At 35.1% G+C, this 14,478-nt stretch overlaps 1 protein-coding gene across 4 annotated transcripts in view; it reads right to left on the bottom strand.

Annotated features, from left to right (window-relative positions):
• The window catches only part of PPP2R3A (protein phosphatase 2 regulatory subunit B''alpha), a 210,483-nt gene that overhangs the window by 14,595 nt on the left and 181,410 nt on the right, over positions 1-14,478 (bottom strand). For all 4 annotated transcript variants that reach the window (XM_068545961.1, XM_068545959.1, XM_068545958.1 and 1 more), the window contains 3 exons: positions 14,066-14,241; positions 12,658-12,776; positions 10,872-10,978 (listed from right to left, as the gene is read on the bottom strand). In XM_068545961.1, coding sequence (XP_068402062.1) covers positions 10,872-10,978; positions 12,658-12,776; positions 14,066-14,241 — 402 coding nt within the window. The remainder of the gene's footprint in view (positions 1-10,871; positions 10,979-12,657; positions 12,777-14,065; positions 14,242-14,478) is intronic.

Genomic DNA, 14,478 nt, shown 5'->3' with positions numbered 1-14,478 from the left:
GTGTTTCAGCGTGCAAGTATTATAGTTCTTTTGTTATATTTATTGTATTTTTTCTTTTTGATGCTGTTGTGAATAGAATTTTTTATTTGAATTTCACTATTTGATTGTTCATTGCTAGTACATGGAAATACAACTGATTTTTGTATACTGAGCTTTTGTATTCTGAGACCTTGCTAACTCATTTATTAGTTCTGGTAGCTTTTACACAGATTTCTTTGTATTTTCTACTTAAAGGATATATAATCTAGGAATAGATTTACTTTTTTCTTTCCAATCTGAACACTTTTAATGTTTTTTTTTCTTGTCTTACTGCACAGGATAGGACCCTCAGTTACAGTGTTGAGTAGAAATGGGGAGGGACAGAAGCATCCTTGCCTTGTTCTTGATCTTAGTGGAAAGGCATTCAGTTTTTCACTATACATATGATGTTAATTATAGATGCCTTTTATCAGGTTAAGGAAGTTCCTTTTTATCCTTACTGGGGTAAGAGTTACTGTGAATGGATGTTGGATTTTGTCAAATGCTTTTTTTGTGTCTATAGAAATGATTATGTGGTTTTTGTCCTTTATTATATGAATATGGTGTATTACATTAATAGATTTTCAGATGTTAAGACAGCCTTCCATTCCTGGAGTAAACCCCACTTAGAGTGTATAATCTTTTTTATATGTTGCTGGATTTGATATTTTAAATAGTTTGTGAAAAGTTTTATATTGATGTTCATGAGGGATATTGGTTTGTAGTTTTCATTTCTCATGATCTCTTTGTCTGGCTTTGGTATAAGGGTAATATTGGCTTTCTAAAATAAATTTAGAACTGTTCCCTCCTACTGTTATTTTCTGAAAGTATTAATGAAAGATTGGTATTATTTTTTCCCTTAAATATTTGACAGAACTTGCCATTGGAACCATCTGGACCTGGACTTTTCTTTTGGGGAAAACTTAATAACTTATTTAGTATCTTGATATAGTCTGTCCTGATTTTCCATTTCTTCTTGAGCCAGTTTTGGTAATTTGAGTTTTTTGAGGATTTTGTCCCATGTCATCTAAGATGTCAAATTTATTGGGATAAAGTTGTTCATAATATTCCTTTATAATTAAGTTCTATAGTATCCATAGTGATGCAACCTCTTTCATCCTGATTTTAATTTATTCCTTTCTCTCTCTCTTTTGTTTTTTCTAAAGCTTTATCTCTTTTAAAATCTTTCCAAAGAACCAACTTTTGGTTTCATCAGTTCTTTCATATTGTTTTCCTATTTTCTATTTCATGGATTTCTACTCTGATCTTTATTATTTCCTTCTTTCTACTTATTTTGGGTCTATTTGGCTCTTCCTTTTTCTAGCTTCTTAAGATGGAAGCTTATATTATTGATGTTCGACCTTTCTGGGCCATAAATATTCCTCTGAGCACTGCTTTAATTGCACCTCATACATTTTCATATGTTCTTCTTTTATTTTCATTTGTTTCAAGATAATATTAAATTTCCCTGCAGTGTCTTCTTTGACCCATGCGTCTTTAGAAGTGTGTTATTTAATTTCCAAACGTTTTGGGGTTCCCAGATTTCCTTCTGTTATTGATTTGTAATTTTATTCTATAATGGTCAGAAAACATACTTGATTTGAATTTACTGAATCTTGTTTTATTCACCTAACAGATGGTCCTTCCTGAAGAAGTTCCATGTGCATTTGAGAAAAATGTGTATTTTGCTAGTTTTGTGGAGTGTATATATTGATTAGATCAAATACATTGACTGTGTTGTTCAAGTCTTCTGTATCCTTAGTGATTGTCTCTAGTTCTATCAGTTACTGTAAGAGGGGTGTTGAAATCTCCAGCTATAATTGTTGAATTGTCTGGCAATTTTTGTTTCATGTATTTTGGGGCTTTGTTGTTTACAGATAACACTTAAAATTGTTATATCTGGCTACTACGTTTTAACTGTTGGTGAAGTGGGAATTTTCTTTGTTATTTCCTGGGTGAAATTTCTATCTTTTGATGTTGTATAATTGGTTAATATTCATGTTCTTAACTATTGATTTTGAAGAATCCAATTTATGAAAGAGTATTCAACCCTATGTGTTTGCCTTTTGATTGTGATATAGAATTTGTCACTTTTAAAATATACTCAAATCTATAAATAATTTCCCTATAAATTTCTCCCATCACTTTTTTTGCTTTTAAACTCTTTATTTGCATGCAGATATTAGCTTAATATGTACTTTTTTCACTCCACCACAGAGAGCCAACATTTTACTGACTAGACTTTTCTTGACACACTATCTTTATCATATACTGTATTGCTTTGCATAAATCTTCTGTTTTGGCATGGATTCTAAAATGAGTTTAATTACTATGGCTTTATAGTACACATCCCCTGTGCCCCACCATACCTTTGTTTCTTTTCAGAACTCACTGCAATTCTTTTGTATTTATTGTTCAGTATGAGTTTTAGAATTAGCTGATCAAGTTCTACAACATATTTGGGGGGATTATATCAAATTAATAAATTAATTTTAACATGGGGAATGATCTTTATAACTTTTAGTGAAATTTTATATTTTCTTCACATATATTTTCGAGTCACTTTTTTTGTTGATATCACAAATAGGATTTTTTTCTATTATATTTTTAGCTGGTTGTTTCTGGGGCATGGGATTAATACCCTTTACCCATTAAGGAGGTGCTCTTAAGTTTGCTTAGTTTTATGATATTTTCCAAACCAGAAAATATATTTTATCACATGCCTTCAAAGAATCAGTTTGTATTTTGTTTCCTTTTTACTCCTTTCATCTGTTAATGACAGATTTTGTAAAGTTGAACCACTGTTGCAATCTTGGGATAAAACCCCCTTACTTATGATGTATTCTTTTATATATGTTGGTAGATTTGACAAATTAATCTTCTGTAGTTCAGTTTTTTTTTTTTTTTGTAGTTCAGTTTTAATATCTGTAAACTAGGGATAACAGCACCTACAAAATAGAGGTTTTATGAATTAAAATATTTAGAATAGTGCTTGGCACAGAATATGGGTATGTATGGATAAGTTAATAGATTTATTTTTGTTTGAAATACAGTTGTTGAACTCCTTCCTTTCATGTACTTTATTTGGGTCTATTTTGTCATCCTTTTTCATGCATCATCTAATTCATTTATTTCTGTCTACAGGTTACAAATTTTCCCCTGTCCATATCCCACAGATTTTAATAAATATAATACTTTCATTGCCTGATTCTAAAAGAAACTGTAATTGGTATTTTGATCTTCTCTTTAGCTTAACAATTATTTTAAGATATATTTAATTTTTCAAAATTTTAATTTTAACTCTCCAGATATGTGCATTTTTGTTGTTGTTAATTTCAGGTTACATTTTAAGTAACAAATGTGGCCTATATGCTAGTAATTTAAAAAAATGTTGCAGTTTCCTTCATGCCTTAATAAATAGGTACTTTATTGTGATGGTTCCATGTGTATTTGTTGGGTACCAAGTATACTTTTGAGTACCTCTATGAAAGTTTACTAATTCTATATTCTTTATGAATTTTTTAGCCTGTTTGATTTGTTGGTTTTTATATGACTATGGGATTGTCAATTTTTCCTTGTATTTCTATCAGATTTGTTTTATGTATTGCATAAAGTTCGTAACTTATTTTCATGGCCAGCTGCTGAAATACTGGTAAGTTTCTTTTAAAGGTTTCAATTATCTTTGTCTCATTAACATTGCTATACCTGATTTCCTCTTGTTTATTATTTATTTGACTGCTACCTCTGTGTTAGGTATGAATCTAAAAGAATAGTGTACAGTTGGATTTTTAATCCATTCTGAGTTTTGTGATTCATACTATATCTGGACTTACTTTGTCCATTTATTTTGTCTGTGTTTGTCTTTTTGTCTCCTTTCTTACTGTAGTGGACATCTGTTGTTCCTTTACCAGTATAGCATTTCCTTTTTTAGGGCCATATTTTCAAAATTCCCAAATTTTCCTTGGGAATACACATGGTTTGGATGAACTTGACTCCTGTCCAAGCTAAGTTCTAGGCTTAATTCCTTCAGGAGCTGGTTCAGGGACTAGACCCAAACCAAGCCAATCAGAGCCAACACAAGTCCTGGGCTTTTGTTGGATCTTGTGGGAAAGGGATTTTCTCTTTTATTTGAACTTGAAGGTATCATCTTGCCACCACATATAAAAATCTTGCTGAAGAGTGAAAGAATGAAAGCAAAGCATTATCTAAGAGATGAAAGAGATAAACTCAAAGTCTCTAAAGTCAGTACTATCCCTAGACTTTTCAGTTCTATAAGCCAATAATTTCCTTTTTGCTAATGCTTTTCCCCCCTTATGCCAATTTGAGTTAAAGTCACTTCTCACCAAAAGAATACTGATAAACACATTGTCTTTTAGTAGACTGAGTTTTCTTTATACAACTATTTTTCCAGTTAATAGTCTACTGTCTTTTTCTAAAAATGATTAGAAAGTTTTCCATTTAATATTTATTCTTTTAGTGATTTTCCTTAAACTTTTTTTTTTAAGTTTTGGCTGCGTTGGGTCGTAGTTGCTGCGCGCGGTCTTTCTCTAGTTGTGGTGAGCGGGGGCTACTCTTCGTTGCGGTGCGTGGGCTTCTCGTTGCGGTGGCTTCTCTTGTTGCGGTGGCTTCTCTTGTTGCGGAGCACGGGCTCTAGAGCGCAGGCTCAGTAGTTGTGGTGCATGGGCTTAATTGCTCTGTGGCATGTGGGCTCTTCCTGGACCAGGGCTCGAACCCATGTCCCCTGCATTGGCAGGCAGATTCTTAACCACTGCGCCACCAGGGAAGCCCCGCCCTTAAACTTTTTAACAGACATATATAAATAAATTTTAATTTATTTGCTTTATGTATTTATTTTTGGCTGCGTTGGGTCTTTGTTGCTACGCGCGGGCTTTTCTCCAGCTGCAGAGAGCAGGGGCTACTCGTTGCAGTGCACAGGCTTCTCATTGCGGTGGCTTCTCTTGTTGCGGAGTACGGGCTCTAGGCATGTGGGCTTCAGTAGATGTGGCTCGCGGGCTCTAGAGCACAGGCTCAGTAGTTATGGCGCACGGACTTAGTTGCTCTGCGGCATTTGGGATCTCCCTGGACCAGGGCTCGAACCCGTGTCCCCTGCATTGGCAGGCTGATTCTTAACCACTGCGTCACCAGGGAAGCCCAACAGACATACTTTAACTCTAGTCATTGTTAAATATAAATTTATCAGTGTCTATATTCTTCACTCTAATAAAGATTCATGGCATATTACCCTGACTTTCTTTTACTCTCTCTGTTAACAGTATCTATAATCAATACTTCCCTAATTCTAAGGATAAATTTTACTAATTTTGTTGTTTCTTGTATCCCACTATTCCTCTAGGATATATTTACCTTCTTGCTGAAGAATACCCTTTAAAATTTCTTTCAGAGATCATCTGTGGGTGGCAACCATTTTGCATCTTTGAATGTCTAAAAATGTCTTTATCTGGCCCTCACATTTAAATAGGAACAGAATTCAAGGTTCAAAGTTATTTTCTTTTCAGTATTTCAGTGAAATGCTCTATTTCTTTCTTCTTTTTTTAAAAATTGGGGTATAGTTGTTTTACAATGTTGTGTTAGTTTCTACTGTATAGTAAAGTGAAGTGGAGTTCCCTGTGCTATATAGCAGGTTCTTGTTAGTTATCTATTTTATACATATTAGTTAGTGTATCTGTTTCTTTTTGTGTTTAATTTGTGGGTAATCTTTTCTTTTCCCTCTCCGGTAGCTTTTCAGTTCTTCTTTATCTTTTATGTTCTGAAATTTCACTCTACTACAGGGATTGGGAAACTACAATCGGTGGGCCAGATCTGTCTCACCACCTGTTTTGGTACAGTCCATGAGCTAAGAATGGTTTTACCTTTTTAGATTTGAAAACAAAATCAAAAGAAGAATATTTCGCGATGTGAAAATGATCTGAAGTTAATATCTCAGTGTCTATTATTAAAATTTTATTGGAACACAGCCACATTCACTTGCTTACATATTATGGCTACTTTCACACCACCGTGGCAGAGCTAAGTAATTGTGACAGAGACCTGCAAAGCCTAAAATATTTACTACCTGGCCAGAAAAAATTTGCTGATTCCTGTTTCTGTGTATATTTTTATTTGTTTAAACAGCTAAAATTCTGGGAATTATTTGGCTATTATTTCTACTGGTTTCTACAAGGATTTCTTACTCCTGTATCACAATCAATATTCCAAATCAACTTTTCAGATGTGTCCATTCTATTATTTAGCCCAATGATTGTGTTTTTTCATTAAGATTTTTTTTCTTTTCATTTCCAGATACTGGAAAGATACTGGCCGGTCTTGCTTGAAGAGTGTAATATTCTCTCTTATCTCTCTAAAAATAGTCAGACTTCCCTGGTGGTCTAGTGACTAAGACTCTGTGCTTCCACTGCAGGGGGCACGGGTTCGATCCCTGGTTGAGGACCTAAGATCCCACATGCTGTGCGGTGCAGGAAAAAAAAAAAAAGTAAATATACCCATTTTGATGTCTTGTTCTGATTGTTGTAGTGAGTCTCCTTCCAGGGTTGAAAGTTCTTCCATTTGTTGAGTATTTTATTGGTTGATATTTGTCCACTTTACTATGTAGTAGAGAACAGACTGTTGCCTCTGCACTGGCTGCTTAGGAGAGAGCAATGTGGGGTTGCTAGTGTTTTAAATGGGAATAGGGGGATGGATGGGCCATGCTGCCCCAAGATCCCATACTCACTGCTTTTGTCTTTCCTTTATGGGTAGGATGGGATGTACAGGGTTCAGCCTCCCTGGATGCTTCTTCTTCTGGTCTCCCTCTTGCTCTTGGTTTCAATCAAATTAAGGTATGAATCATCTGTAAGTGCTGCTCCCTTTATCTGTGGCAATTATCTTCCTCATCTTCCTGCACAGAACCTAAGCTCTGGCTCCCTCTTCAATCCGATTCCATCTGCTTTCCTTCTTTTAGTCCACTGAAAGTTTCTCCTATTACTTCAAGTGGTGCTCTGTATTTCTTATTTTTATATGGTATGAGAGACTGAAAACTACAGGATGCTTTGTTTACCTCCTTGAAATGAGAAGCTAGTCTGTATTATTGTTACTTTTTAGAAGTCCACTGAAGTTTTGTTTGTGGCCTAATATGTATTTTGTAAATGGTCTCTGGACAATAAGCCACAAAGGTATCCATTTTCAGGGAATATTTTATTATGGCTGCAAATAACAGGTTTCAATTTCTCCTTTTTTTTCCTTTTGGAGTTTCTGCTTCAAGAATCTGATGTTATCAGGACAGCTTTTTTGGGGTGTTTAGTCTTTTTTAATTCAACTTTTGTTGTCATTCTATAATTGAATACTTTTCTTTTAATAAGTGAGTTTGTTCCATTTATATTCACTGACTTAAAAGTATTTGTTTTAGTTCTGTCATCTTTATGCTGCGTGGTCTGTGTTTTTCTTTTTTGTGTGTACATGTTTTCTGATTGAATTAGAATATTTAGAGTCTGGCTTTGGTTTTTCAAATGTTTATTTTAATTGATAGCCTTAAATCCTCAACTTGACTTATCAGCTTTAGAGGGTAGCTGTTGAGGCCCTGCTAATGAAACTTACACATATATTTCTTCCTCCTCTCTACATCCTACTTTTAGTTATATTATTTTTTCCGGAATATTATGTTCTGTCTCCATCCTTTTATATTTAAATGGATTGAACACTCACTATTATTTCTTTTCCACCATGGCCACTCCATTTCTGGGCTCTCTATTTTGGTTCATCTCTTGGTTTTATGATTATGTCCTCTTTAAAGAAGAGCTCATGGGTGCTTTATTCCTTTCAGTTCTTGTATGTTTGAAAATATCCATTTGTGTTTTCATGTTTGAATGCCATCTTGGGTTAGTATAAATATTGTTTTATGATCTTCTAGTATTCATTTTTACTGTGGAGGTACCTGAGGCAAAGCTGATTTTTTTTTTCCCCCTCTTGTCTGGTGACTTGCATTTTTAAAAAATGGAAAAAGCCCCCAAAGTAAACTTTTATTTATCTTTGAATTCTGTTAAATTCACCACACATCTATGGGGCCAGTCATCATCAGTATTTCCTGGATATGGTGTGACTTCTGACCTTTCAGATTCAGGTCTTCTTTTATTTCAGAAAAGCTTTTCTGTTATCTTTGAATATTTTTTTCTATTTCGTTTGCTCCACTGTCTAGTATATATAAGTTAGATCCCTTTTGTTTTCCTTACATATACCTAATTTTCTTTCTGATAACTTTTGTTCCTTTCTGTTCAGTTTTACTTGATCTTTCAAAGCCTTCTTTCACATCCCTATTTTTTCTTTGCTAGTTAAGAATTATACGTCCACAAAATGATTTTTAATGGTTACATGGGCTTGCACTGTGTATATGTAGGATAATTTTATTAATCTTCTTATTAAATACTTAGATTGTCTCCAGTTTTCACTATTATAAACATCTACACATCTTCTTAACAGTAGTGATATTGCTTCATAAGATCAGTACACTTACCCCAATTCCTACTAATGAAGCTCCCTGCCAAAAAACTAAATCATGCCTGTGAATCAACTTGCCTGTCTTTTCTGATGCACTCAGACTTAAGATAATCAATGAATGATGAATGATTTTAAGGGCTTCCTCTGGGTCTTTCTTTGACATAAAAATGAGGTCCCAGTTTTGTGGCTAAGCATATTAAGGAAATCTCTAGATTAAAGAAGGTGGTTTGGTGATGGCTTCTTCAGTACTCTCAAAAAAGATACTCAAGACTTAATGGTAGGGGTAAAATGGTACAATCTCTATGGAGGACTATTTGACATTATCTACTGAGCTGGGTATTTTCTGTTTATCCCTCTAGACCTACTCTTCCCCTAGCTCTGTGCCCCAGGAGGCTGACCCAAATGGACCACACCATTGGGCTCTCTTGTCTTCTGGTTTCTGGTTGGAAGCTAAAGGGAAGCGCCTGCAGGATACTGAAGGATATGAGAATGAAACGGGATATTCTAGCAGCTGTCTCTCAGCTGGGTTGCCACAGGTTGGCTAAATCGCATTACTGAAGGTCACAAGTTCTGTCAGGTGACCCTCTCCATATAGCTTTTCCCTTTGGGTTCTGATGATGGTTTCACCTCCTTGTCCTTTTAGGCCTAGGGATGAAATGCTCCCACCATAGCTATTTCTGGGTGTCTGCATCATTTCTTGTTGGTTTCTCTAAAACCCTCCTATGTCTTTGCAAGTTTGCTATCTGTTTGCCACACACTAGAAATTTATCCCGCATATGTATAAAATGACACATATAAGATTATTCACTGCAACATTATATCTCTAATATTTCACTATTTTCACTATAATGTTCGTGAACGGAAGAATGTAAAATAATGGTATAACTATATAGTGGAATGTTATGCAGTTATAAAAAACTTAGCACATTCATTAAATATATTTATGGAATAATCTCCAATTTATTGATTTGTTTTTTCTCCAACCGTCATTCTTTTATTAATTTTTTCATACACCTCAGGGCCCCCCAAATATTTGTGATGCCTCATTTATACCTCAATGATCATAAAATACAAGCATCTGGTTCACCATGCTGCTCTCACAATCTTTGTTGTTATCATTTTTAGCTTTATTGAAGTTTGATACAAAAAACTGTACACATTTAGTGAATACATCTTGATGATTTTGGATATATGCATATATCTGTGATATCATCACCACAACCAAGGCACTAAACATATCCATTACCTCCAAACATTTCCTTGTGTTCTCTTTTTTTTCTTTTGTAGGAACACTTAACATGAGATCTATCTTCTTAACATATTTTAAAGTGCACAATACCATATTTTAACTATAGATACTATGTTGTACAGCGGATCTCCAGAACTTATTCATCTTGTATAAGAGAAACTTTATAAAAGTGTGGAAAAAGCAGGGAACTAAATAATGAGTATGCTACCATATGTGTAAGAGGAAGAAAGAAATAAAAGAATGTATATGTGTATTTGCTTTTATACATACACACATATGTATGTATATATGTATGTGTGTGTGTGTGTGTGTGTGTGTGAGAGAGAGTGTGAGAACGTGTGGGAGGGAGTGGGACGGAGTGTCTTTGGAAGGGTACACAGAAAATGATAACAGTGGTTGCTTCCGGGGACAATTGGGTAGCAGGAAACTTACTATTTATTCTTTTATTTGAATATTAAATCAAATTAATATACTGCCTATTCAAAATGCATTACATTAATAATAAGGATTAATTGAGAGGCTTAGAGAAACAATGACTAAGGAAGAATCATAGGAACTGCTAAAGGAATCGCTAGATGAAAAGAGCCAGCAAATTATAGTTACTGAAATGTTCTAAGCAGTAAAAGTCTTGGATAATTTAATTTCTTACAACAGTCCCTTTATGGAATTATACCCTATTATAAATCCTTGGTAGAAGTTACTTCCTGTTCAGGGTTGAAAGCACAAAACCATGTCTGATAAAGATTTGTTTTAAACATGATGATCTTTACTACTTAAAAGAGCTTCAGTTCTTCTAGCCTCCTCCTGTATTTACAGGGTGTACCAACATCCCTAGCAAAGTAGTATGACTGCACAATGATCTCAGTTTTCAGTGAAAGGTACAACTCCATTAAAGGAAATGGCACATGAGAAGACTTTTCAGGAAATTAGTGAAGAAGGAATGAGAAGACTGCTGGGGAAATATTCATTTAACTAAAGCTGGTTAAAATCACTCATTTTTATGATAGTCAAAAATGGTAGAAATAGGAAAGGATTACTAGCTTGATTTTTTAAGGTGGTCCTAATGTGGTTACCCCTGTTAAAAAAAGTTCTACAAGACCAAGGGAGACTCACTCACCCTTCCTGGAACTGTGCTTGGGCAGACTCCTCTGCTACAAGGGTCTCATATTCCTCAGCAGCAAACCTGTCCCAGTCAGAGGGCTCAGGACTGTCATTCTCAACATCCTGATTGGGAAGAGGACAGCCACAGGAAACAAAATCAAAGACAAAGAATTGGAGATAGGTCATTACAAATGTTTTACATCACTGAAAAAAAACTATCTGAAAAATGTTTCATTTAAACATGTTAAAAGTGGTGCTAAAGTAACATTCCTAAAGTGATTTTCTACACCTTGAATTACAAAATTATAAGGCTGTTCAGCAGCTGGACTGTTTAGGTCTAGATTCCTCAGCCTTGTTATCAGAGGCTCTTCTCTAGCCCCTTCTCCTCTGGCACTTTGCACAGCAGCTATCTGGAGTGACTTGTGGTTTGCTTATGCCCACCTGAAATGTACGATCCCTTCCTCTGACAAATTTTTATTGCTTCTTTCAAAGCCAGCTCAGATACCGTGTTATCTGTGTTATCTTTTAGAAACAGCCCTTCTCCCCCCAATCATTTCCTTCGCTATACTATGCTTGGTTGCCACCTTTTGCTCTTCTGTCTTTTTTCATCTCTATATACCCATTCTTTATATACTGAGTCATCTCTATATAACCAGTGTCTTTTCAACACAGTGCTTGGAATTTACTGAGCACTTTCTGCACTTTCAGAATGTTGATAATTACCACCTCTCAGAAAAAAGAGGAAAATTTAAAGGTAAAAAATTTAAAGTAGAATTTATAACACAAAAGAAATGAAGGGGGAAAAAGGGCATATATTTTCTTTTCCTTCTACAATACAGGCAGCATCTTGGATTATATGTTCTAGGTAAAATGATGTTTTTCCATGATGAAATTGAGTTAGCATTGCCCTAGGGTGTAAGGTTAGTTATGCCTAGAAGAATGCAAGTACCTAAATACTGACTACACAATGTCTTAATTACTATATTTAATCCATTTTAAGAACTTCACCCCACCCTTTTAACATCTCTGAAATTGGCATGCATCTCAGACTTACAATTGGCAATTATTTTTCTTGCTTAAAGGTATATAAAATAATGGGGCATCTTAAACTCAATGAAATATAATACTGACTTCAGGCTAGTGATAATGCATCTTGATATGCCCCAAGTTCCAGTACAGAGTATTTGTTTTTAGAAGCTGATCTTTGTATTCTTACAAGTACAGTTATGCAACATATGGAAGACAAAGAAAAGACTGAGAAAGTTTCCTGTACTTGTACTCCTATAGGACTCAACTGAAACAGTTCTTTTCCATCAATATAATTTTTACTCTTTAACCAGGGGATTAGAAGGAGAAGTGGTGATATTCTGCTTTTTGTTTGTTTGGTGTTTTTCTAGACATGGGTTTTCTGAGAGTCCACAGGTTTTTGTGTATGGGGAAGGCAGCTCACCCCTCTTCAGCTGTAGAATGTCTTCAAACTGATAGTCATGTACAGTGATCATTACCACTTGAAAAAGTGTTACATTATCTGAAGGTTGTCTTATTTTGGAGAGCATCTAGTTTTCATTACCTTGTCATCCCGAAATTGAATGGTACAGTTAAATCAAGCCCAATATACTTTCTAATACTATGGGAAGAGATGTGCTCTAGGTCCTTTATTCTCTCATTTCAGTATGTGATGAAATGTTTTAAATGTTACCTCTTTAAATACCAGAATTCCTGCAGGCAGAGACCATTTTTATCTGTAGCACACAACCCCTGATACTGCAGCCCTCAAATAGAAGTTAAAACTATACTGGTACCTTCTGGACTGCAAAGGGATCTCTCTGTTCATGGTCTAAGTATTTCTCCAGATTAAAGAAAGTGTCATAAAAGATGTGAGCCATTCTGCATCTCTTCAGATCTCGTAGAGTTATTTTGCCTGTGTAAGAACAAATCTGGTAAATTTCAAGAGCTGTTTTGGCAAGTGAAAAAAACTTTTACTGAAGTTTAAAAGTATATGCATATGCTTATTTGATTATAAAAATCGATTTCTTTTTTTTGAGGTAAAGTTCACATAAAATTCACCATTTTAACCATTTTAAAGGGTACAACTTAGTGGCTTTTTGTACATTCACAGTGCTGCACAACCATCACCACTATCACATTCCATAGCATTTTCTTCACCCCCAAAGGAAACTGTACCCATCAAGCAGCCCAACTCCATCTCCCCTCCCAAATCCTCAGCCCCTGGCAATCACTAATCTGCTTTCTGTTTCTATGGAAAAAGCCTATTTCTTTTTTTTTTCTTTAAACAATTTTTTTAATTTATATATTTTAATATTTTTATTGAAGTATAGTTGATTTACAATGTTGTGTTAGTTTCAGGTGTACAGCAAAGTGATTCAGTTATACATACACACGTATTCATTCTTTTTTAGATTCTTTTCTCATATAGGCTATCACAGAATATTGGGTAGAGCTCCCCGTGCTATACAGTAGGTCCCCGTTGGTCATCTAGCTTAAATATAGTAGCGTGCATGTGTTCATCCCAAGCTCCTGATTTATCCCTCCCCACCTTCCCCTTTGGTAACCATAAGTTTGTTTTTGATATCTATAAGTCTGCTTCTGTTTTATAAATAAGTTCATTTGTATCTTTTTGTTAAAAAAAATTCAATTCCACATATAAGTGATATCATATATTTGTCTTTCTCTGTCTGACTTACTTCACTTAGTATGATAATCTCTAGGTTCATCCATGTTGCTGCAAATGGCATTACTTCATTCTTTTTTATGGCTGAGTAATATTCCATTCTATACACGTACCACAACTTCTTTATTTATTCCTCTGTTGATGGGCATTTAGGATGCTTCCATGTCCTGGCTATTATAAATAGTGCTGCAATGAAAACTGGGGTGTCTGTATCCTTTCAACTTACGGTTTTCTCTGGATATATGCCCAGGAGTGGGATTGCTGGATCATATGGTAGTTCTATTTTAAGTTGAAAAAGCCTATTTCTTAAACAGAATTTGCCATCAATTGTTGGTTCTATGCTAACAATAAAGGAGAAACTTAAATACTTCTGTATTTGGAAAGCCTGTATGGAAGACTCTGGGAAGTTAAATAATTTAGGACCATCCAGGATTATATCCCACACTCCATTACAGTGCAACGGAGGCTGCATTGTACACCTAGGTGTACAATGCAAATGGCTCTTTATTCAATCTTACCATCGTTGGCTGGCTTCACCAGGTCAAGCATCTGGCACAGCAAATCATGGAATGGCAAGGGCTCAATGCCCATGGCTTCCATCCGTTCACACTGCTCCTCGTAGAAGTATTCCAGCTCGTACATGGAGAGCACACCATCCCCATCCACATCCATGCAGCGGAACCAGTACTCAATGCTAGGAGATAAGGATACTCATTAGCAATGGCCCGTTAAAGGTCCTTTATTCACTCAGATTTATTATTGTTCATGTTTCTTTTAAAAGTTACATATGTGTATACTTTAGACTTAGACATAGTTTTACAAAATTTATTAGAAAAAATGGCAGACCTTTATTTTCTCTTCCCCAGATCCAACCATTTTCAACACCTGATTATTTTGGTTTTTATCTTTACATTTCAGTTAAGATGCCTAT

The sequence above is a fragment of the Eschrichtius robustus genome, chromosome 6, assembly GCF_028021215.1.
Source record: "Eschrichtius robustus isolate mEscRob2 chromosome 6, mEscRob2.pri, whole genome shotgun sequence".
Classification (NCBI taxonomy): Eukaryota; Metazoa; Chordata; class Mammalia; order Artiodactyla; family Eschrichtiidae; genus Eschrichtius; species Eschrichtius robustus.
The sequence above is the reverse complement of the archived record's forward strand: the minus strand, read 5'-3'. Positions and strand labels throughout refer to the sequence as shown.